General features: G+C 32.1%; 1 protein-coding gene across 1 annotated transcript; it reads right to left on the reverse strand.

Annotated features, from left to right (window-relative positions):
* Window positions 1-1,954: 1,954 nt before the first annotated feature.
* LOC133193439 (protein PALS2-like) lies at window positions 1,955-25,917 on the reverse strand. Its single transcript, XM_061329384.1, has 20 exons — window positions 25,866-25,917; window positions 25,523-25,726; window positions 24,519-24,701; window positions 23,890-23,932; window positions 23,469-23,629; window positions 23,102-23,242; window positions 22,113-22,236; window positions 7,664-7,785; window positions 7,092-7,250; window positions 6,794-6,955; window positions 6,477-6,555; window positions 5,991-6,139; window positions 5,157-5,288; window positions 4,925-5,042; window positions 4,581-4,640; window positions 3,759-3,920; window positions 3,204-3,406; window positions 2,811-2,936; window positions 2,668-2,688; window positions 1,955-2,358 (listed from the first exon to the last, which is right to left on the reverse strand). Exons 1-20 carry the CDS (start codon window positions 25,878-25,880, stop codon window positions 2,182-2,184), a joined length of 2,541 nt encoding a protein of 846 aa, XP_061185368.1. The 5' UTR covers window positions 25,881-25,917; the 3' UTR covers window positions 1,955-2,181.
* Between the last annotated feature and the right edge of the window lie 329 nt (window positions 25,918-26,246).

The raw sequence follows: 26,246 nt of genomic DNA on the forward strand, positions 1-26,246 counted from the left end.
GTTTCAGTATTTCTGGCCCAGTGGTTCTTGAGAAGAAGATTTTTTAAGATTTTTCTTATATATTTCAATGTAAAACTTGGATTCCCTATTGTGGCCCCACCCTACCCCCGGGGGTCATGATTTGAACAATTTATAATCTACACTACCCCAGGATGCTTTCATATAAGTTTCAGCTTTTCTGGCCCAGTGGTTCTTGGGAAGAAGATTTTTTAATGACCCCACCCTATTTTTGTCTTCTCTTGATTATCTCCCCTTGTGAGGGGACTTGGCCCTTCATTTTAACAATTTAAATTCCCCTTCACCCAAGGATGCTTTGTACCAAGTTTGGTCAAAATTGGCCCAGTGGTTCTTGAGAAGAAGTCAAAAATGTGAAAAGTTTACAGACAGACGGACAGACAGACGGACAGACGGACGGACGGACGACGGACAAAATGTGATCAGAAAAGCTCACTTGAGCCTTCGGCTCAGGTGAGCTAAAAATCTTGGTGTTTAATATGTTACATGACACTGGTGTTGTGTCTTAACATCCCCCCTTTTTTCAAATTGTAAATGAATTGACCAACATCTACATGTACCTCCAAGTTTTCTAAAAGAATAAATTTAAACGCATATATTTATTCCTATTTATTATTTTGTTAAAATAATTCAAAGTTGTTAACAACTGGTATGCTGCAGCACATTGCATAATGTTAAACTGGAATACAGACAAAAACTCACAAAATGGATTGCTTCACATATTTTTAACTATCATAAAAACTGGATTGTACAGAGCTGAGAAGAGGCTGGTCTAAAATATGGAATGTACAGGAAACAATAAGACTAACCCAGTATTTAGACATGTCATATTTACTTATTGGATTTGTAGAATAAACAATAAGTCATAGGCACTTGTTCAATAAAAATAATTGTATTCCACATAATGATGTATGCAGTATGCAGAATATATAATTTTTCATCAAACAAACAAATTGAAATGGAGATGAAGTAAGGACAAAAACAACACTTGTAAAGAATATTAAAAATTATTTTTTTTAAAAAATGCCCCCTCCTTCATAGTATTTAATACAAATATATAGCACAACCACCTTATAAACTTGTTCCCCTTTCTACACTAACTGTTGTATATATATTTTATATGGAATGCTAGCTGTAAATTGTGTATGAAAATTCTCCACTTGTACAAGTAAGGCGCACACAATATTCCTTCTTTCCCATACTAGAATTCTGCTTGATGAGACGTACTCTGAGATTCCACAAATTAGGAATGAATATTAGAAAGAAGAAATCCTGTTACAATACACATACTGATGGAAACTAAAGCAGCATTAAACAAGGAGAAATTCTCCCTTTAGTAGTAACAGACAAAATTTCAGAATGTATTGTGTAATCAAATCACAACCTTAAATGAAAATTGTATAAAATGCTAACAACCTTTCAATAGCACATAATGATGTTTAGCTAAATGCACATTTGTCGGACACACAACCAAAAACAAAGTAATTACGAGGATAAGTTGTGACATAGATACAGCACACAAAATTGATCACAAATTGCTAAAAATACCCTAATTTAAATAGTGTTTCACAGAAATAATAAAAATTATGGTATAAACACATGTATATAGTTATTTTGAAAGAAAAATATAGCACATGCAGTCAAGAAAATATATTACAAAAATATACATTTATATACATTTATAATTATTATTCCTGATTGTAGTTGAAATTCTTTGAAGTCTTTGATTAAGTGTACTTTTCGCAGTGTAAATGTTTGCTTCATATACAATTCACTGTAGTTGCACGATAAATCAAGAATAAGTGCTTTATATGCTAAAAATTCACTTTACAGGTATATATGTTGAAAGAATTCTTTATATTTGTGTGAATCTAAACAACACTGATCAAATGTGAAGGAAAAATAAGTGAAATTACATCTGTGAATTTAAACCTAATACATTATTTTATGGCTAATTTCCAATTAATCAAATACAAAATATAGTCTCCATCACACAGTAAATCAAACCATACACATCCAGGTACATACAGGTATACATTTCCAAGCAGAGCTGGATTTCTTGATTTTTAAGTAGCCTAGGTTTTTTTTTTAACCTCTTGATGATTTTCATATAAAATTCTGCATAGAAACTTAGATAATGGACATGAGTTTAATGAGATGGCATTTTTAATACACCCAATCCACAGGCACCCACTGCGTCGCTGCACTTAAATCTGTCAACGCTTTCTTTAGCTCTCGGTAAGTTTCCTCAAAATCATCGTTTACCAGGGTCAAATCAAAGTATTGTTTGTACACACGCTCTATCTGGGCACTTTCTTCCACAGTTCTTAAAAAGTCCTTTTCCTATTGATGGAGGAAAGGTGATATTAATGCATACTCACAGTTCTGTTAGAGTGTATTACATGGATGTCTGGATGCACTTGTATTTCTAAATGATTCACTTGGATCCACAATGACATACTGAATTTTTAGCATTTACAAGTGCAAAGGAAGCTCAGACTTTTAAAACGTTTGAGATTCACTGTATTATTTAAGACAATGGCAGTATTTACAAATACTTTAAGAATTATATTTGGGATCACATTCAAATACATTTGAATTTTACTGTTGTGAAGGACTGAAGGTATAACCCCAAACAAACATGATACTTACCGTCCTCATTTCCACCTGTCCCTATACAGGAAAGAAAGATATGATTTACGTCATTACAATGATTATTTGTCATAACAGTAACAAAATTAATGTACAATATGATAATCAGAATCTGGAGGAAAAATTATGAGTTTTTTTCCTACCCCTCTTTTCCCTGCTACACCCCTCCTTCTTCCCTCCTCCCACATCTGTTTCTGGACTTCAGCACTTGGTGCAGCGATAAATACTATAAAAGGCATGTACTCTGCATTCTTGAGGACTTTCAATGACTGGAAAAAATGAATTGTACAACATATCAAACAAACCTGGCTATGCCCTATACCTCAATAAAAACACTAAACTAATATACATATAAGTTACTGGACATAAAAGTACATGACATTGTATATCTAAATTACTGGAAATAAAAATCAGTTTTTATGCTGATATGTAGTAAGTTAGTTTCACAAATTGGTGCACCAAATGTGTTAAAACATGACTGATATATTACTGTAGGGCCCCTTCTGTTTCAGAAATGAATGACATTATAAACTTACCGTTGGGTTGACATCAAGGACACACATCTTGCCCTGCTGCACTGTGTAGTGAATGGAGTCAAGTTTAGTCCCATAAAGATTTCCATTGAACTCTCCATACTCCAAGAATTTGCCAGCCTGAATGTCTGCTTCCATGTTTTCTCTTGTATCAAAAAAGTAACCCTTCCCATGCTCTTCTCCTTTCCTGGGTTCCCTTGATGTGTCTGATATAAAATTTAAAAAGATTTATTTTATTTGTCTCATAGATAGACTTCTGCAATTAAATTTCATTAAAAAAACTGTCACTTTTGTCCACTTTTAGAATAATGACTTAAAAAGGTCAGGGTAGAAGAAATCCAATTTAGTGATGAATCACTTTTATTCATAATGTAATTGTTTGGTTTTTCTTCGGTTTTTACACAGGAGAACAGGATGACAAAGAGTTTGTGACAATGATGTCTGTAAGGCACTCCTTTACCATCTAAGGTGAATTACATGGTATAATTAACTATTGAGGCCTCCTTGCACTAATAAATAAAATCACAATTACATTATATCATTCAATAAAAATCTTACGAGGCATGACTGCACCAAATCGTTTGGGATCATCCCGAATCAACCGCTCCTTCATGGACCTCTTGCCTACATGGCTGGCTCCTACAAGGACTAAGGTCTTCCTCTGGAATGGAGGCATCCTTGTCACCTCCTCATAGATTGTAATATTACAATTATCAAAATCTGAAGAAAGGAAAAGGTATAACAATAAGTAAGATATAAAGAAATGATAAAATTGTATCAGAAACAGCTTTATTACATTTTCAACAGTGAAATACTGTGATTTATTTATTGAATAAGTGATATTCTCTCACAGTGTGAAAGGATACCAAAATGATATTCTCTCACAGTATGAAAGGATATCAAAGTAAGTAAAAAATAATTTCTGGCCTGTCATAAGATAGAGATAGCAACTAAACATCTTGATAGAGCTAAAACTGCAACTTTCATCCCAAATATGATGCTAAAATCCATGCCATGTAATGTTTTCAATCTCACAACTGCTAAGCTATGACGTCTTAACCACTCAACTATGACATCAAGCCTAGCTATGACACTGTGTTAAGAAAAGACAGAGGCAAAGGGAAAATCAAAGAAAATGTAATAAACAGAAGATTCAATGTTTTGTAGATGAATATGGAATTCATTTCACTCGTGAGACAGGATTTTTTTTTATATTTTCACTCGTGCTTCGCACTTGTGAAAATATCAAAAAATCCTGTCCCACTCATGAAATAAATTTCATATTCATCTACAAAACATTGAATATCCTCTATTTATTTTGATATGGAGATTCTCTGACAAACATTATCTAATCAATGACTTGTTATTTTCAACACATACCTTTATGGTTTCTAGTTGTATATTTAATGGTTCTCTTCTTTCTTTTCTTCAGGCCACAAACTACAAAAGACAGCAGTCATAGGGAATGGAATGTTTTTATGTTATGTGAACATGTACACAAAGTAATGGAGTATTTTGGTACTGAATATTTGGAATCTTACTATTTAACAGTCATTATGCTAAAAGGTTAAATGTAGTTAGATTACATAATTTCATATCATCAACTGGTAAAAACAATCAACAATTTGGTGCTTGAATCAACGAAGAAAGAACACATTATACTCTAAACATTGAACCAGTATCAACTGTATCTTCTTTAAATCATGCCCTGTTTAAAGGCTTACATAGACTGCTTTTAGAGTAGTCATAATCAGGCTGTACATAAGCCTGCCGCTTTTCCTCCAGCTGTTGGGCAGGGATTAGTCCTGTGGGTCCATCCCCTTCCTCTGTTACTATCTTAGCCTGCATGTAAGTAAATTACAAAGCATTGAAAATAAGCACTTTTTGATACCCAGCTTATAGACATTACACTCTTTAAACAAGAAAGTTTTTAAAAAATAGAAATTTTTTATCTACCTGCCACCAGTTGGGATCCTCAGTGCTCATGATGTGGAGAATGTCACCATCTTTAAATGGCAGACCAGCATCCTTGCAGGGTATCAGACGGTCTCTTTGAGGATCGTAATTAAAGTGTGCTTTTACGTATTTCTAAAATATAAACATTATTGCACAATATACAATCAGTTAATATCTTCAATACACAAGTAGGATTAGACTTTATTCAGTCTGACTTAAGAAAGAGAAAACTTCTGATAATTAAAGTTTCTTGAGTAAAAAATAATACTCCTTATGCAACAAGTATTGAGCAAAAATAATGAAATTGCACAAAATTTGGAAAAGAGTTTCAAAAGAGAGAAAATCAAAAGTTTCAAAAATTGTGAGGCAGAACTGGAAAAGATGAAGTATTATGTCACAGAAGTTGTGTGCCCAATATGCCATTCACCAAAAAAAAAAAAACAAAAAAAAAACAAACACACTCATAAGCTGATGACAGATTCAAATTTGGAGAGAAAAAAATTAGCTGTTTATTTATACTTGCAACCTACATGAAACTATCAGGAATAGTCCAAGTAAGCAGAAAAAGAACAGGTAAAAAATGTCACTGATATCAGTGTAGCTTTAAAGAATTTCCTACACGCAGATTACTTATATTTTGTAAAGCAATTCTGATGTTCAAGACAAAGCATGTCTCTAATCATACATATTCCAAGATTATTTCTACTAATATATTCAATATGTGAGCACCATTACATTGCATGCAGATTTATTCTTTGTACCAGTTATAGTCTATAACCTAAGGCATTGTTTTTGTCTATTTTACATCGGTAAGAAGATACTACTGTTTTATACCTGGGTCTGTGGTTGGTGCTCAGTAAAGTTCTGGACGATTTTGAGTGTGATTCCAGCATCAGTGCTACGTATAATGTCCATCAGTTGCTCTGGTGTAGAAACTGGGATTCCATTTACCTCCTTAATCACATCCCCGACATGCAGGAGACCTTAAATATATATTGTTTAATAAGAAAACTTTCAGAAATCATTTAATATTGTGCTATCTTTACAAAGAGATATTGATTTAATTCACATTTCAACTTCTTTTACTTCTTTTGGTAACTTAAGTACAGGAGCATGGTATTCACTTCTTAACATAAAGTTAATGCTTTGCACTAACTGTAAAATATTTGAAACATTCAAGGAACTTAAAGTACATCAACATTTATACAGATTTGAAAGTGTTAACCTACTTTTTCAAGAATACTGATACCATAATTGCAGTTTTAGTTTTGAATTGATCTACAATTTCTTCTGCATTGATTGCCAACATCAGTAACCCACCCTGTTTGTCAATCATGCTGCCTGCCAAGATACGAGCAATAACTAGTTCTGCTCTCTCATCTATTTTCACAGTTATACCCTGAAAAAGAAGAACTGAGAATTTTAAAAAAAAAACAGTCATTCTACATCTTCCTTTGTAATCACATGCTGGTGCCAGCATACATTCTCATAACAAAAATTTCCTGCTTAACGCTTAATACTGGTATTAAATTTCTCAAAAAAAAGAAGCAAAGAATAGGTACTTCTTTTTAAAGATAAGACAGTGTGTCTTGGAAACATTTCATATTCTTTAAGTAACTTGAAAAGGTTTGGCTTACCAAGGGTGCATTTTTCTCTCTCCTTATTCCTACCAGACGAACCTGGTCAGGCATGTTACTAAACATAGAAAGTGGGGGAGGAGGAGACATCATCTGAAAATCTTCCTCGATCTCATCGCCATAGTTACGGTCAGCCACATCATCATGTGCCCTTAGCAAAGCCTGAATAAAGAAATTAAGAGCTCATATGTATATACTCCATATTCAATGCTTAGAGACATTTAAGTTAATAAGTATTCATAACTAATTGAATTATTTAAAATATACAGTGTATATGACATCATTTTTGTAAGATTACCCCTATGTGAGGATTAGACAAAATGTCTTCAAGTTCTTGAGCCTGCTCATTGTCATCCAATGAGGGCCCAAGAGCATTTACAGCATCAGTTGCCAGTTTTCCTGCACTCTCGTCTGTAACAGGTTCCAGGGGACTGTCGTCCTCTAATTTATCCTTTGCCTAATAAAAGATTTTTTTAACACTGAATGGAAGAATACGAATACCAAATGCTTGTGTTTATCAATCAAGTTTACTGTTACATGTACTTAAAATTCTTATGACTTCAATGTTTTGAACATAATATATATCTGTCTCATGGGACTGTTAAATGATATTTCATGATGTCGAAATGCCTTTATGAGAATGAACTTTATAAAGTATACACTGCAACTCCAACATTTATCAACATTTATCTCTCATGGTAAGTTTATTTCATCTGCTTTACATGTAACACCCCCTTCCCCCTTCCTCCTTTTTTAAGCTGTGAAAAAAAATCTCTCAGGAAAGAGGAATTCTTTTTGTGTCTGGTCATACTTGGTTTTTAAATGTCTTAATGATTCATTAAGTGATAATGTACCATGAATTTTCCTCACCTGTATTAAGCTTTTTACAGCTGGATTGCTTAAGAAATTTTTCAGAAAATCCAAATCATTTTGATCAGCTTCCAAAATATCTCCAATTTCATCAAGATTATTTTTGAGCTTGTGAATAGAGACTGAAAATGGAAAAAAATTATCATGTACAAACTAAAATAAAATAAGATTCATGACAAACACCTGTACAACTATTCAAGATACACACAGATTAATATTTTTTTTAAATGTTTGTTGTCAATATGACTGGAGGTGGCATATTGCTCAAATAACAATTAATGCAATATCATACAATTAAAAAAGAAATAAAGCAAATAAGAGCATCCAATATGAAAATTGTGCCAGCATTCTTTACTTTTTAAAAATGCATCAAAAACTGCAATAAATATATTCTAAATACATGTATCAACAATCAATGGATACTAAATTGTTTGCTGCAGCATTATAAACAAATAGACTTAGATGATCTGATCATAAAACAATCCCCTGTTAATAAAGTAGAAAATCAATAATCAGAGACATAATGATTAATAACCATTCACAAGCCACACCTTAATTAGCTTCAGGTTTCCACTATACACATGATTCATGGAGATATCAATCATTCATAAGCAAAAATTTAACCTACCTAGGCCCGACTCACGGGCTTCTCGTGTGGCCGCAGGCATAATTTGTTAGTGAAGATCTCCTGAAAAAGTAAAATTTAAGAAAAATAAACATTATTACACATTTATATCTACTATAGACAAACTGACAGTGACCAGTACATCAGTGATAGAATCTTGGACACTATCAAATTATATATCGAGCTTCAGTACATTATAGAGAGAAAATAAACAATTAATCAATTTTGACAGCACAGATTGAGCGCCAATGTAACGTATGGGATGCAGTTAAGCAAGTTTACATCACAACCACTTCCTGTTTTCGGCCATGTTTTGTTTGGAGGGGATGGATTTGTACACACACGAAGTTTGTTTACCTTCAAACCATACGTTTTGATCAAAAGCATTAACATAAAGCAAAGGATTAGATTAATCTCTCATAGTGCACTTGCTATGAATAAGAGAAGACAAAAATTAAAGCTTTATGACAATTTACGCATTGTAGAATTATTACCTGTAATCAAAAACTTCACCTGTTGCGGTATGCGACACTGATATGCATTCCTGTTTTTCATTGGTTGCTATTTATAGTACATGATTGGTTTATATATCGAGCCCGATTTCTATGTCCACGAACTTTCAGATAATTTCGATACAATTAAAATTCCTTACGCAGTTCCAACTGTAAAGATTAATGCAATGTATTTAAAAAGGATTTTTCTCGTTAATTAAAAAAACATTTAATCTTTAAAGGAGAAATTAGAATCTCAGCCTTCATCCCCTTCAAAATGTGATGGATGTGATCTATGATTAGGCCTAAAAGATATAATTAAATGTAATTTATATTTCATTTGTTAAAATATAAAAATTTAAAAATATCATGCCCCACCCTTTAGGAAGCACGAATCCCTCTTTAATTGGAAAGGAGAGTCATCATATATCTTTCTTTATTATTTATTTATTATTTCTTTATTTATTTATTACATATCTTTTCTTTATTATTGTAATAATTTCATACTTGTCTGTTATGGGCTCTAAATTAGAAAATAAATGTTCTGTTCTGTTCTATACTTAATTATCATTCAATTGGCGTCATAATTTCATAGATATTATGAACTCTGTCGGAAGATTACGTCGGGCGATGGGCCAAATGTGAAAAAGAAGACCGTGATACTTTGTCAGAGTGGATTGAAAGTATCAGATGGATGTTGAAATCTCGCATTAAACGATTGAGGGGCAATATGAAAACCATTTATCCTTCTGTCTTCAATAATTTAGAAGTAAAAAAAGAAATTAAATAGATTATATATGTACACGATCAATATGTACTGGTTCCAGCTGACAAAGCAGGTAACAACATTGTCTTTGTTTGTAAGGCTCATTATTCAAATAGTTTTTTAGAGGAACTTGGATTTAATTCTGCAAGTGGTAATCCAACTTATACTTACGATTCCCTTTCTAAGAAACATATTTCCCCAAATCATTTGTCAGTTTTAAACTCTTTTTAATATTCTCAACAATCAAATTGAATTATACATGTATAGCGGGTTCCTATGGAATTCCATATACGACAGCCAACTGGTTACTGCCAACTGCTCACTGCCAACTGCCACTGTTCATAGATAATATTGCCTGTTTTGTTATTTTTAATATCTTTAACACGCATGCTTAATTGAATAAACCCTATGGTGGATTGCAATAATAAAAAAATTTGCGGATTCAGGAACTTTTTAAACGGTGAAGGCAAGGAAGGAATAAATAGGAGGAAAGAGAATTCCTTCTTAAATACAAAACATCTAACTCCCACATTTCCTTGCAGGCAAATAACTCAGTAGATTTTTTGATCTGGGGAGAGGGGGGTAAAAAAGGCTTATATAAGTCAGAAAAAATGGGGGGGGGGCTATTAGTAGAATCTTGGGTTATATTTGTTGGTATATGCATTTATATCAGAAATACTAATAAAAAATCATAAAGGCCTTTTACTCTATGTAAAAACAGTTGATCTCAGGCAAGGAAGCAATTTCAGTGCATGGAGGGGTGGGGGGCACAACCCAACGTAATTCCGTTGACAAGGAATAAAAAAAGTCACAGGCGTCCTTATTGAAGGAGCACTACTGTATAGTATCTGTTGAAAATTTAGTGGGTACCCCCCCCCTCACCACCACCACCATCACGAATATATATATATACATGTATCTAACATTAGCCAATAAAATGATTTACATAAGACACGTATAATAATACCGAAATAGAGGTACTTTTCCTAGGGGTAAAAAGAAACACCGAAAGATATTACTAGATATTTTACACCAGGCAAAAGTTATGTTTTTATAATTTTCAATAATATTTCTAGTATAAATACAAATACCAACAAATGTTACTCAAGACCCTACTAAAAATTTTGTTCTTTTGTCGTATGTGACCCCCACCCCCACCCCCCTTGCGTCAAAAAGCTACCGAATCATTTGCCCTGCAAGGAAATACAGAAATTAAATATTTTGTTTTAAGAGGAAATACTTCTTCCTCCGATTTACCCCTTCCTCGCCTTTACAGTTCAAAAATTCCTAAATCTGCCAAATTTTATTATATTGTAAGAATTACACGCTAACTCTCGATTCCCGCCTACATTTTCCATCAATTTAATTCAATATATTTGGCAATTTGGACATTAAAACTTGTTTGAATGCAAAGAAAATTTCATTAGTATTGAGTACTAATTTTAAAAACCAGTGACAAAAAGTTAATTGCTTTTATTTACAACTCCTTTCATAAGAGGGTAGAAAATTTTATCAATTGAAATAAGGCTGAAAACATCATCAGATTTTCAAATACTCATGGAAATGGATAAATGACTCTTAAATCTCACCGTATGTTTAACATGTTCCATATATGTAAAATTCAATACAGGTAACTCTTGATGGCTCGAACTTCGATCTCTCGAAGTTCTTGATCGCTCGAAGTGTTCTTGAGAAGAAGATTTTTGAAGATTTTTCCTATATACACCTATGTTAAATTTTGATCGTCCATTGTGGCCCCACCCTACCCCCGGGGATCATGATTTGAACAAACTTGAATCTACACCACCTGAGGATGCTTCCATATAAATATGACCAATCATAGCTTTGCTGTTCTTGAGAAGAAGACTTTTGAAGATTTTTCCTATATATCCCTATGTAAAACTTTGATCGTCCATTGTGGCCCCACCCTACCCCCGGGGGTCATGATTTGAACAAATTTGAGTCTACACTACCTGACAATAATTCCACATGAGTTTCATCTTTCCTGGCCAATTGGTTGAGAAGAAGATTTTTCAATAATTCCATTAATTTTTTGCTATTTCGTAATTATCCCCCCTTGGAGGGGGGGGGGCGTGGCCCTTCATTTGAACAAACTTGAATCCCCTTCACCCAAGGATACTTTGTGCCAAGTTTGATTGAAATTGGCCCAGTAGTCTGGAGAAGAAGATGAAAATGTGAAAAGTTTACGACAACGCCAACGACGACGACAACGACGACAGACAACGGACAAATTTCGATCAGAAAAGCTCACTTGAGTCTGACACATGTTTCATATATGGATATTTTACTAGAAAAAGACGTTAATGGTTACCTAACAACAAAGCTTTATGATAAACGTGATGACTTCAACTTTTCTATCCTCAACTCCCCCCCCCCCCACGCTTTTGCGAAAGCGAGGGGATATTAAATCTCATTCATCTGTCAGTCTGTCTAGCTGTCCGTCTGGCTGTCACAAAAACTTTTACTGTGGCCATCACTTTTGAATGAGAGGGGATAAGATTTTCATATTTCACAAGTACATTACCTGTAATAAGACCTTTCCAAATGTACTATGAATGTTGACCCTGTGACCTTGAAGTTTGACCTCTACTTTACAGAATTTTTTAACAAACATTAACCTTGGTCATACTTTTGAATGAGAAATGATAGGACTTTCATATTTCTCTTGTACATTACCTGTGACAAGACCTTTCCAAAAATACTATAATTTTTTACTCCGTGCCCTTAATCTTGAAGCTTGACCTAGTTTTCAAAAAATTAACATTGCCTATTACCTTTGAATGAGAAAAGATAGAGCTTTTATATTTGACGTCCATTACCTGTGACAAGACTTTTTAAAGATGCTATGATTTTTGACCCCCTGACCTTGACTTCCAAGTTTAGTAGTGGTGATACTTTTGAATGAGAGATGATAAGGTGTTCATGTTTGACAAGTGCATTACCTGTCTTTCAAGACCTTTCCGAATGTGATATGATATTTGATCCCGTGACCTTGAAGTCTGACTTTATCTTCAAAATAATTAACATTGGTGATAACTCTTGAACGAGAGATGATAGAGTGTTCATATTTGACAAGTGCATTACCTGTGTCAAAAAGTTTCCAGGTGTGCTATGATATTCAACCCCTTGACCTTGAAGTTTGACCTAATTTTTCGAACATTTTATCATTGTTGCTAACTTTTGAAGGAGCTAAGACAAGGCATTCATATTTGTCACGTATATTTGCCTGTGACAAGCATTTCCAAATGTAGTATGATTTTTAACCCCTGGACCTTGACCTTGAAGTTTGACTTAATATTCAAAAATTTTATAATTACTGATAACCTTTGATTGAGAGAAGATAGAGAATTTAGATTTAACACATTACCTGTTTTGAGACCTTTCCGATTGTATTCTGGATTTTTACCTCGTGACCTTGACCTTAAAGTTTAACCTACAGTCTTTAAAACTAATTTTAAAATGGTAATAACTTTTGAATGACAGAAGATGGGCTTTCATATTTTTACATGTACATTACCTATTACAACACCTTTTAGAAAGATATATCATTTTTGACTTCGTGACCTTGAGCTAGAATTTTGACCTTCTTCTAAAAAAAATTTGACTTTGGCTATACCCTTTGCTCCAGAAGAGATAAGGCTTTCATATTTTTTCACGTGTGCTTTACTTGTGACGAGATCTTTCGGATTGTATTATGATATTTGGTTTATTCCCACTTAGCCAACATTTTGAAAAATCCTATTCCCACATAGCCAACATTTTGATTTTTACACCTGAGTGATCAACAGGCTATAGTCTGTTTTCAGGTATATATGCTTTACCTGAGAATTTCTACCTTTGAAAAAAATAGTGTAAAAATAAATTCATATGAAAACTTCAGTCAAAACATAAAAATAAAATTTAAATTAAAAAAAAATGAAGTTCTAGAAAAAAAGAATTAATTTATATAAATGTAGTAAAAAACAAATGTAAATCTGCATTTTTTTAAAATTAAAAATTGAATATTGATAAAAGAAAATATTGAAAATTAATTAAGAAATAAAGTATTTTAAATGATACCAAAGAAAAGTGTATATTACATTGCAGAAACAATTTTGAATATTCTAAAATATATTCATCAGTTGAGATTAAAAATATTTATCTGAGTATGTAATATTCGACTGTGATAATGATCACAGTAACAGAATCTTTTGATACAAACTGATTCATTAGGCCAAAGTTTTTATTATTATTTTTTTTTTTTTGGTTTACGATTTTCTGTCTCAAAAAAATGCATTGGGTGGTCGAAAAATAAAAATAAAAATAATTTAGGATTTAACAGTTTCATTTTAAAATACCAGCAATGTTTATTTTAATAAAAATAATACACGTCAATAGTACTTTTAAGTTTTATTGTCTAGATCACATAACTCTTTTTTATTTAATTTTAATTCATTTCTAACTTTAGACTGAATGTCATTTTCATTTACATATAGTTCTGATTTTTGTTTGTCAATCAGAGCATGGTTCATGATGCTCAACTTCTTTTTGTGCTCTTCAGTGATAAGTGATGTGTTATAAACCTCGGTATGCCCACAAACTAAAAATAAGGATCCAAATTTAAATTAAATTTAGATTGAAGAAAAATACAATTTAATTGTTTAACAATATCAAAAGTAATTGACATTGAAATAAAGGTTATAATAATTTGATCATGCATCTATCAAATTTAATGTTCAACCTGCGGCACAAAAGCCTAATAATTCCTCAATCAAGTCCTTCTTTAAATTTTTGTTATGTACCTGCACAGTAGGCAATGCTCATTATTTTCTTAGTAATTCAAAGCGCTTTGATCTCAATTGAGTATGAAATTTGCAAAGATTTGTATATTGAATTTACTTCTATAAATTAACAAATGTTTTATACACATTTGAATTTATCCAGTGAAATACTGGTCAGCGTTACTTCAACTAAGATGTATCTCTCAACACTAAATTGGTCTAACTATTATCCATGGATTTATCAGCCTATTTTGGGAAACACCATTTTTGGGGAATTGGGAATAAATTATCGGCTATTTGATGAAATTGGAAAAAATTTTAAAATGTTACTTAAATCCTGTATTCAGGGGTAATTCATTTAACATTTCAGCATGAACTCTAATTTGGGCAACCAAACAACAATTAAATATGATCCATCTTCATCATACAAGATCAATTACGAATAATAGACTAATGAAAGTAAATTGGACTTCAATGAGTGTAAAGCAGTTACACAACGTAGGGTTGTACATGTGTGTATGAGATTTTCAATTTAGATCATATAGTATCTGTTTCTGGAGATTATAAACCTCCTGCATAAATACTAAGTACACATTTTCTAAAAGTCCTCTTTTAATATGTATTAATGCATTGGAAATATATTTTTCTATTTGAAATAATGCCCAAAGTCCTTACCATTCACTCAAAGGTCAATTGAATAGGTGGAAATAACTTAATAAATCTATATAATTACACAATATCATCATTTTTAGAAAAACGGAGGAAATTCGGATTAAAAGTTGGGGATGTTTTTAAACATGTGTTATAATTGTAGCTTTGCTAAATGAGTTAAATAGATGAAAATTACAGACAGTCTGACAATTTTACTTTGTGTTTTTTCAAGATAAATAAAAATAAAAGCATTGTTCACCAATTGGCAAAAAATACTGCCAAATTGGGAAAAACTGAACTCATTTTCAATTGGGCAATTGTACATGAGAAGGCACTGATAAATCCCTATTATCTATAGGTGTAACCGTGTCTGCTAGGTCGATCAGGATTGGGCATTATTTTTATTTTCATGATTGGTGAAAATTAGGGTCGGCGGAATCGTAAACCAAACGAAAAAAAAAACTTTGGCCTTATCTGATTTAAAAAATCAACTAAGAAAATTTCATGCTTGATATTCACAAACCTGTCTTTTTTAACTATATATGATTCTAATAGGGCCTATATATTATTTTATATCATAAAAATGAAATTTTTTTCGGGGGGGGGGGGGGGTTCCTGTCATTTTGTTTTATTTTTACTCAGCCATGGAAAATGTTAAAAAAAAACTATAAATTTACTGAAGAATTAATGTTTGTACTTTTTTTTTAAATTTCATATACAGTTTGAATATTTAATTCTATGTTGCAGCATATTATGTGTTTTACATTCAAACTTTAAAATTTTAGGCTTGATTCAAGTTGAGCTATAATTTATTTAAAAAGAAGAAGGATATAATGATTAATAATTTAAATATATTCAATGATCGATTTTTGAATATTTATTTTATAATAAATATATTTAAAAACGTTTCCCGCCAAAGATGTTACAAATGTGACAAAGAAAATTAAAAAAAAAAACAAAACAAATTGTGATACAGCAATAAAGAAGAATAAAACTGTTAATTATTAAAAATAATTAAATCACACTGTAATTAATATATCAATTATTATTATATTGTTAAGAAAAGATATTTTTGTACTTGCACTGAAACTCAATTCATCAAAAAAAATATTACATTCCTCATGGTGTTCTTATATGTACATGCTACAAATTAAATAAATTATTTTATTCGGCTTATACATGTAGCTTAAAACAGACTATAGCCTACCTGTAATTCATTTCTTTTGTTCTCAGTCTGCACCCCATTCCCACTTAGCCAACACACATTTACCTGTGTTTTACCTGTATTTTTTCAAAATGTTGGCTAAGTGGGAAGACACCGATATTTGACCTCATTACCCTGATCTTGAAGTTTAATACAGTTTTGAGAAACTTTAATCTTTGCCATAACTGTTATTAATTCAATAACTCATGTCTTTTTTGTAGGATGCACTGATATTATATGGATAAGAAAACATTATCATATAATAATTTTAATTTTACTTATTAATTTTTTATTTCGAAAAAGCAAAAATGTCTGATTCTTCTTGAATAATATGAAATAATCAAGAGCTTACCTCAGTCTTCAATGCTGAAATCATATTTCAAAAGAGATGTTTACATAACGTAAGTCCCGTAAGTAAATTTTTGGTGAGGTACGCCTCCTTAATTTTTTTTTGTTTAAAACTACATGTACGAGGTTTGAAATGCATTTTTAGAATTCACACTATAATTGAACATCTTAGCAGGTAACTTTCATTTCAACTTTCAGCCAAGATGTTTTTGCTGTGGTTTATATACATGTACATGTATAAGGTTTGTAAATCCTACCCTGGGAAATAAACATGGGGAAATTTGGTTCTAGAATGTGATTCCCCCCATCGAGGGGAAATCCTACTCTAGAGCACAGTTTCTGGGGGAAAAGTGGATATTGGGCCCTGTCCCCCTTTTTCGAGTACAGTATTTTGCTATAGTAAGTTATCCTCTAGATGCTGGTCCCCCCCCCCCCCCCCCCCCCTACATACACACTTTTTGTTGCTGTAAGGTCGAGCACTGGCAAATTCCAGGATTTGGACAGTTAATATATTTTTTTTTCCTTTTCCTTTTTTTTTTTTTTGCTTGTCAGATTTGGGAAGTTGCGCCCGCCCTCCCCCCACCCCTTTCAAACTTTTCGGACAGTTAAGGTTGTTGTTTTTTTTTTTTTTGCTTGCTTGTCAGATTGTTTAATGAGGTTGATTTTTGTAGTTTCTGGGAGGAAAGGTGGCTATGGGGCCCGGCCCCCTTTTTCAAGTATAGTATGCTATAGTAAATTATCCTTTATAGATGCTTGTTGTTCTCCCTCCCACTTTTTGTTGCTGTAAAGTCGAGCACTGGCAAATTCCAGGATTTGGACAGTTGATAAGGTTCCCCCTTTTTTTTGCTTGTCAGATTATTTTGGGAAGTCCCCTCCCCTTCGGACAGTTTAGTTGTTTTTTTTTTTGATTGCTTGTAAGATTTTTTTTGAGAGGTTGCCCCTCCTTGAAATCGTTGCTACAGGCCTGCGAATTACAATAAAATATGGTCAAATCAAAAAGTCTCAATTTGGAAACAAAAATAGCGATGTTTTGATTTTTTAAAGCTAATCCTTGATAATAAAATGTATTCTGTTACTCAAGGGATTTTTCACTTTTTTCAAGAAAAGGAAAAAAAACGGAAAGGGATAGAAAACCCGTGGACTATCTGCAACGAATGACTTGCAGGAAGGGTTCGTTATTTTCATGACACTCAAGACAGAGGATAAGCGAGGAAAGAAGCATGTTACATGTATGTTTGTTGGATCAAACTTAGTTGTTGGACGTTTTGAAAAAATACATATAACTTTTAAGTTATTTAATGCTTACAACAGAATTTCTTGAATATTGTGCTCGTATTTAGAGCTATTGTTTAATCTCTCGAAGTTGTAGTGCATGCAACGAGTTCTGCTGCAAGTAATGGTAAGGATAGACCATGAGAGTGAGGGAAGGGGGCTGTAAGTTACATCCTCAATAAAAATTGAAACAAATGCAGGAAAATAATAATCGAATTAAAGTAAAATTTGGGTTTATCAGGCTGTGAAAAGAAAAAAAGGTGTTCATTTTGTACTATGTGAAAGCTTCCTTACTAGCTTCCTGATACTTCTTTTATGTCACATGACTTTCAAAGCATAGAAAATCAAAGTACTGAAGGTACTGATGGGAGTTGATTTTAAGGACGATTTATGTTTTTAACCTTGTTTACAGCTTTTCAAATTATGTACAACATTATTGCTTCTTAATTTGGTATGCGAGTATCAAAAGACTAAAAAAATGTCACGATTCTAAGGAGTCAAAAAAGTAAGGCTTGTTTTGATTTGACCACAACTTTTGAATGATATGCAAACACGTGTAAGACTTCTTCATTGCTCAAATTTTTTCAGTAATTTAAGGTATTTTCCTTACCAAAAATTTGTTTAAAAGTGCCAGAGCGACTTTTTTTTCGTCAGAATGTGATTCAAGTTGTTGATTCCGCTCCTATACATGTATATATAAAATCTTAGAATAAATGATTTTTAAGTGTACGTTTGAATTTACATATAGAGAAATGGAGTACGTTTTGCTAATTTGCATAGGCGCCATATTGTTTTCAATATGGCAGATTTTTGTTCAATGCATTATAAAAGAAAAAAAAGCATAGATTAAAAAATATTAATTCGGAATAATTTCTTCCTCATTTGATTCTATCTTTTATTGTGTCCTGTATCGGAATGCAATCTTTCGTTTACAAAATGACGAAAAGTTGAAAGTTCATTTCGAGTTTGAAAATCTAAAGCGAAGCTTCATTACAATGATATTCATGTAGAAAAAATGTGATGAAAGAGCTTACAAGGTCTTTATCAAGCCAATTTATAAATATTTGTCATTTTCCGATTTCATTCTCATCCTGCGTGAAGTTGTCAAATTTGCAATTTCAGTTTCTAAGATACATGTAATCAGATGTTGTTTTCTTTTAAACTGAAAATCCTGTTTTAGACAGAATTCAGAAAAACCTAACAAACACTCCCAGTGTGGAAAATGCAGGGGTTTTTTTGGTTATTTTTTTTTTTACCTGAGAAAATATTGAACTTCATTATTGTCATACGATGAGGGATACGATCAAATAATTACTTATATTTCATTATAAAAAGATTGATAATTCATTATTATTATTATTATTTTTGTTGTTGAAAAAATCACAAAAATAATGAATATTCATTTGCGACGGTCACGTTGTCATTAATTCATGAATAAGGTGTACAACATTTAAACATGTGATGTACTCTGACCAAAGTTAAATCACGACAAATACCATCTATATTGGTGATGAGAAAATTAATGGAGCAACATGTATACCAGAAATAGAGATTCTTCTCAAATTTATGCCCTCTTTCCAGATTTGTATTGTTTGATAGATTTTTAGAGATCAATCACTGTCTGTTATCTTCACCTTTTTCATAGTGACTTGGATTTACAATATACATCTTCACTCTTGTAAAGGTGGAAAAGACTTACCAGATTTTCAAGTCTATACCAATAGCTTATCTTTGATCTTACAATGTCGAAGTGTAGGGGAAATCTACCAAATTCAGATAGTACAGCAAAACTATTTGCATATTTATGTACATCAAGTATTAATTTGCAAACTTTCAGTTTATCACAGAATGATTTGGATAACATCCTATCTATTGTACCGCCAGGGATGCTTTTTTTGTAGTAAATGGATTAAAATAAACCCAAATTTCATATGCATACAATAATTAAAATAGGGTTAATTGAATGATCAAAAAAGTGAACAATGGTTTTAATGTCTAAATTTATTGAAACTATGAATTTTTTCTTCCTTTTTTAAAACTTAATTAATTAATTTATATTTTTGATAAAGTTAATATACTTTGAGCAAACGATAAGAGCATGAGAAATGATACACTTAGGTATATATTTGTTTAAGATACACTATATATGACATAACAGTGTATTTACATATAAATAAATTTCGTTCGTTTATAAATTAAACCTTATTGCGTGGCATAATTCATTTTTAAATGTATCATTTTTATTTTTTATTTTTACTTTTCGCTGGAATCTAACTAAGATTGCAGCGAGATGAAATATTTCATTACAGGTACATTAAACCACAAAGCAACATATTTGGTCTTTGTTCGCAAATATATACGAATCACACGGTTTTGTTTTAGAAGGAAATGGGCTATTTCAACACCCCACTCCACTCCAAACATACTCAATGTGCCCAAAATTAGCAAAATTCTGGATCCACTCCGAATTCCGTTCTATCAACAGTGAACTAATTGTTGAGACAATTATGCATGCACAGCATTAATATTCCTGCAAAAATAAAAATATTAAATAAGCCATCTCAATTACACATCTAATAAAAATTAATCCTGTGTATACTATCAATAATTATCATTCCAGGCACAAAAGTAAAAGGCTGCTAAATAAGTTAGTCAAGTAGGTCACGTCTGCTGCAGTTTGGAGATTTAGAACTTTACACATGTTAGAGATACTGGAGGCACATAATGCCCGCTGTGATAATCAGTCTTGCTCGCATATGTACATAAACATTATAGGGTTTACATCAGTTGTCTGTATCAATCTGATTTTGTGTTCTCTGTATAAACTGACATGCATTTAATCGTATGTCTGATTATTAATCCCGTTATTATGGGACTCATATTGTCGAAGCATGGTGTTTATGCATTGTTTTAATCACGAGGATACTTTCAGCCTTTCCCTACAAACTGATGAAAATGACGTATCTAAGCTATTTTAGGAGCGAGTTTCCTATCTTAAAATTAGAATATATGCACTATTTTCTTATTCGCAATATCTGTAAATCTATTTTCTTACATAAATATTTAGGCCTGCCGTTTACTGAGATTATACATTGCATTTTTAAATCTTCACACCCTGCTCAATTTGTAGTTTAAACTCTAATTTCAACATTTCTCCCATTTTCACAACATCCTGCATTTAATTGAGGACACCCCCTTGGTAGCTGTTTGTCATTTGTATGTATTGATGCGCCTCTGGCGCGCTGACTATGAGGAGTTGATAAAATCAACTCCCAAATCCACAACGAGCCTATGGACCGCAATGCTTACCAGGGTCACATTTCTCTCATTCTTATTGCAAGTTTTCTCTTGCCCTCTTATTTGAACCTTCTTGTAATGAACAAGTCAACCTACTATACTCTCAGAGAGTAATGAAGCAATAAGTTTAATATATAAAGCTTTTATCCCTTGACTTCAGCCTGGTGCTGTTTAAATACCAAGCTAGCCTTCATCACAGCAAATAAAAAAAATATAGCACTACACTTATCACTCCTCAAGACAAAAATATACACTGTACATATATAGATCTAATACTACAAAAATAAGATATTTGTATTTATTTACCTGCTGTATCTGTACATCTACTTGATTATTGACATTTCAAAGGGTGAAGTAAAATGTTGATGTAAAACAAAATGGCATTTTTGAATGCCTCTAATCACAGGGTATTATCCATAAAAGTTGATCTACACAAATCATGATCATTGAAAGAAACATGGCTCTATATTAAGTAGCTGGATGAAAACATAAAATGCATCTAGCATGAGAAAGATTTTAATATTGAAGACCTTATGAATAAGACATTTGTTAAATTTAAATAAAAAAAAATAATTTATATAGATAAATTATTGTTGTTTTTTTTTCTTTAATCTAGCACCAGTTTAAATACATGTATTAATAGTGCAATATAAAGGCACATAAAAAATCTGATACAAAAATATCCAATAATTTGTAATAAAGATATGAATTATTTACAATATACTGTAAACCAACTTTTAGTCGCCTGCGAGAAATATTCGCAAGTTTCGTGATCTTCTATAACTCGCGAATATTAATCCCTGCGAACCATTTATTTTGCTTTGTATTTGTATACAGTAATTTCTCAGTCGCGAAAATTAATCATCGCGGATTGATTTCAAACTGACGAATCACGAATAAAAGATGATGCGAATAATAGTTGGTTTACAGTACTTTCATGTAAGATAAAGTTTTACTGACACACCCCAGCACCTGTTGTACAGTTTGATCCTGATTCAACAGTAAACAGTCTACCACTTGGCATACACACACACATCTTGTACACTGTTATGTTAGTGTCCGCTGAGTATTGACTGCTGTTTGGAGTATCCTTGTTGATAAACGTATGGTTGGATGCTTCAATGTTGATGTTTCCTACCTAAATTTAACAAGGAAAGCATGATTTTTCTTCATCATACCCACCCAAACAACCCTCTCAAAGTGTTTTTTTTTTGGAGTGGATGATCATCATTTACATTGTTCATGTACAGATTTAAAATGCTTTCAATTTTACAAAGAATGTACCGGTATTTAAACAGCATATGATGAAATACATATACAAAGGGAATTCAAATTTCTCTTTTACAATGGTTCAATCTAATTGAAATTATAATTAGATGTTACATGCACTAGCCTACTCGCTGCACAAGGCATATAGCAAGAATGTGAGCAGATCTAACATCTAATTTTACTTAGATTGACAGTGGTAGAAATGATACGTTCATTTAAACAATAAAATGCTTTCTTTGGTTGATAGTATGGGAATTGATGTTGCAGCTGTTGCAGAAAAAATGCATAACCTGCGTAAGCGGGTTATGTGATTTTTTTCCTGCAATGGCTGCAATGTTAATTCGTACTAACAAAGAAAGAAAGACATTTTATTGTTTATATTTATATCTGTGCAAATATTCATTCAAAATAGGATTTAGTAGATGAAATAATGTATTATTGATATGCACGTCACTGTACGTTTCATGGAAGGAACAGCCATTGCTTCAGAAATGTGTAAAGGTGATATGCTTGGCGGTGTTTACGGACTGATAAATGGCAATGGTTTTCTTAAGAAATAAGGGAGATAATATTCAGTGGATGTAAATATTAAATGATGGAAGAAATGTCATCATTAAGCTGAAATTGTCTTTTCTCCCAGAGATCACCTCTTATACAATATTCAAAGACATAAACTTTAACCGGATGGCTATACATGTGTAGCTGTATTCATAACTGAGACAAGAATGACTTACCTTAGACTGAACAAGAAGATTACGACCTACATTGATGTGAATATGTTTATCCCGAGAGACCATATCAAAACTCTCCATTCCTGTTAGAAACATTCTATCGGCCTCCATAACTAATCTATCCACCCCAGGCAAACTCTTTATCTGTATGTATTCAACATCATATGACTTATATTAAAAATAACATTTTAAACAAAGGCTACTCTGGTATTTTAAATACATGTACAAAAGCTTGCAGAATAATATCCTTGTTTTACATGAAAAATAGATGACAAAATGATTATGATTTTTAAGATGAATTCTTAGTTTTTAAAAGATAGATGATTCTAGTATTTGATATATATATATGACAATATACTGGTAAACTTACATGACCAGTTGAAAGAAATGGGACATGCAGATTTAATCCAGCATTTTGAACATTGCTCCATTTTTGAGATTTGGTTGAGAAGAAATTGGTTTTTGTTTCCAAGTCAGAAACCACAAATTCATCCAAAGAATGGAACTGAATTCTGTTTGGATTTATTATACCTAAAGATGCAAAGAATCAAGTACTTTTTGGCACAATTTTAGCTGTACTAGAATTTACAAATACCTCTTTTCATGTTGTAACAGATACTGAATACGTTTATATATACACTCAATGACAAAATAAATGTATATTTGAACAATTTACTTTATATATTTAAAATAAATGTGTATTTAATCAAATCATTTTATGTAACTGTTTTAAGGACACTTGCATCAGAACATAAATATATTGCATCTATCTGCCTTTTACTTATACTTACCTTCAACATCTTTCTTCTTTAAAGAGGATGCATTTAATACAATCTAAAACAAAATTTTATGTATAATTCATAATAAGTTTTCTTCCCATATATGGAATAACCATGAATCAAACTTTTCACAGAATCCTTTAAGTTAATATTTCAAAAATTGTGACCTCCTTTGGAATACTTAATTGCTAAAAAGTTTAAGTACATTGTGCATATACCAGTACTGGTATACCTTTAAGAAATCTGACAAAATGGTGAATGTGGATCAGAAATAAAGCACTGAAAATTTTGTATTCCATTGCATTTTTTTGTTTATAAAAATATACCATGAGATCATCTCTCTGTTATTTGTTCCTTTGAAGATGCAGTGTAACATTTCATAGGAAGACAGTCTTGGTCATTTACATGAAAATGAGTTACTTCCCATTAGTCAACTTTGCACTTCCCAAGCATTGGTTATCAATGGTTTTTTTTTAAAGTTTTGTTTAACACATGATAGAATTTACATAAACGGTAACCATGACATGCATATTCATTTGAAATTTATGTTGCACACATCCTGTATGATATTTTATGTAATTATTCTAAATGTGATCAACTGACAAAGCTTATCTTTCAATAAGGTGAAAGAAGAACCATACCTGTTGTCCAGAATCAATGTTTAATGAAGAAGCATGCCTGCTGCCAATTCCACCTTGGTACAAACTGATAGAGGGCAAGGTAGTCTCTGCCAGAAATCGCAGCAGATTGTTTTCTGGGATAAACTCCAGCATTTCTATTCCTTCTGTGCTCACTCTTAGCATGTACAGGATACCTGCTGTCATCTAAATAATTGATAAAAATACCCATATGATTATACAAAACTGCTTTACATCAAGTTATGGGAAAAAAATTATTGTTTTCTAATTGTATCTATTTCTAAAAATCCCCTTCTCATGAAAATTCTCTGTTTTTTTTTTTTTTACTACATTCATGTAATTGAGACATTTAGTATTTTTTAAAATTTATTATTACATAATATATTACGTGTTACAAAATTTTACAAACCAAACTCCTGTAATAGCCATACAAATGACTACATGTAATATTCTCTTCACTGTACTCTTCAACAATTTAATTTTACCAGTATATTAATATACAAAAGAAAAAAGCTATTAATTTATAGCCGTCTCCCTCAATACAAACATCTGATAACCCTTTTCTTCTTTTTTTCATTTTTTTGTTTTCAGGTAACTTCTGTTTGCAGGTGTGTGCCCCCCCATCCCACAACTTAATATTGTTAAACGCAGGTAAGGTAAGAGGACCTGGTTCCATTTGACTTTAATTTTTCCTCCAATTAAATAACACCATTTGAATTTTTCAGTGCCTTTTTATGAATTTGAGATGATATAAAGATGTGGATAGACGATAAGCCTACTACCTTTCTTATTTCACAATAATACATAATGTCATCATTTTTTCCAGATTTTGCTTTTTTCAATTCAAAATAAAAAGGGTATGTATAGGACTCTGTACCAAAAACCGGTTCCATTAAGCCCCGGGCATGCATGGTGCAATGGCACCTTTGTCTATATGCACGATTATGGGTCGTACTTACTACGCACACAAGGGAGTTGGCAGCCCTATATTAATATTTAGTATTTACCAATATATTTAGCAGAGCTAGAACAACCAGAATGAAGATAAGGCAATACAGCAGGTAGACTTTACGACCTCTGACCCCAGTCCTGTGGAGATACTGCTCATCAATGTTGATGTACCCGGCATTGAAATTACTATTGTGTTCCCTGTTAACCCGCCGCTTTACAAAGTATCTACCTCTCCTCGTAACTACTTGATTATCTGGGCTCTGAAAACATTCTGAACAATCAGAAAGGAAAATTGGATAATTCTGTTGATGAGGTTTCAATACCCTCTATAAAGAAAAATTATGACAAGTGAAATAAAGCTGTATATTACAAAATTGTACATAAATGAATTCTACTCACATCATCCAGGTCCATTTTAGATATTTTGATTGCCGAACCCGATTTTCAAATATAAGTTTACAACTTACACCTTGTCCTCGTTTTTACAAAAGAACTTACGACTAAGACCAAAATGTAATTTTGTAAATAACTTTCTGATTTACATTTATTTGAAAATTGTTTTAATCTTTTAAATAAAAAAAATTAGAAAGATATTTTTATGCAAGCAGTTTTTAACAGAATCATTCATTTTGCAAGATTTTACAATCAACCTAACTTTTTGGTCTTAGTCGTAAGTTCTTTTGTAAAACGCGCCCACGGAAGGCATACTGTATTTTTGATGAATGAATAACTGAGAGTAAATTTTTTACACAATTTTAAGAAAATGCACTCACTTTTACC

Source organism: Saccostrea echinata, unplaced genomic scaffold (assembly GCF_033153115.1).
Source record: "Saccostrea echinata isolate AGI-Se365-2 ecotype Australia unplaced genomic scaffold, CSIRO_AGI_Sech_v1 ptg000027l, whole genome shotgun sequence".
NCBI lineage: Eukaryota > Metazoa > Mollusca > Bivalvia > Ostreida > Ostreidae > Saccostrea > Saccostrea echinata.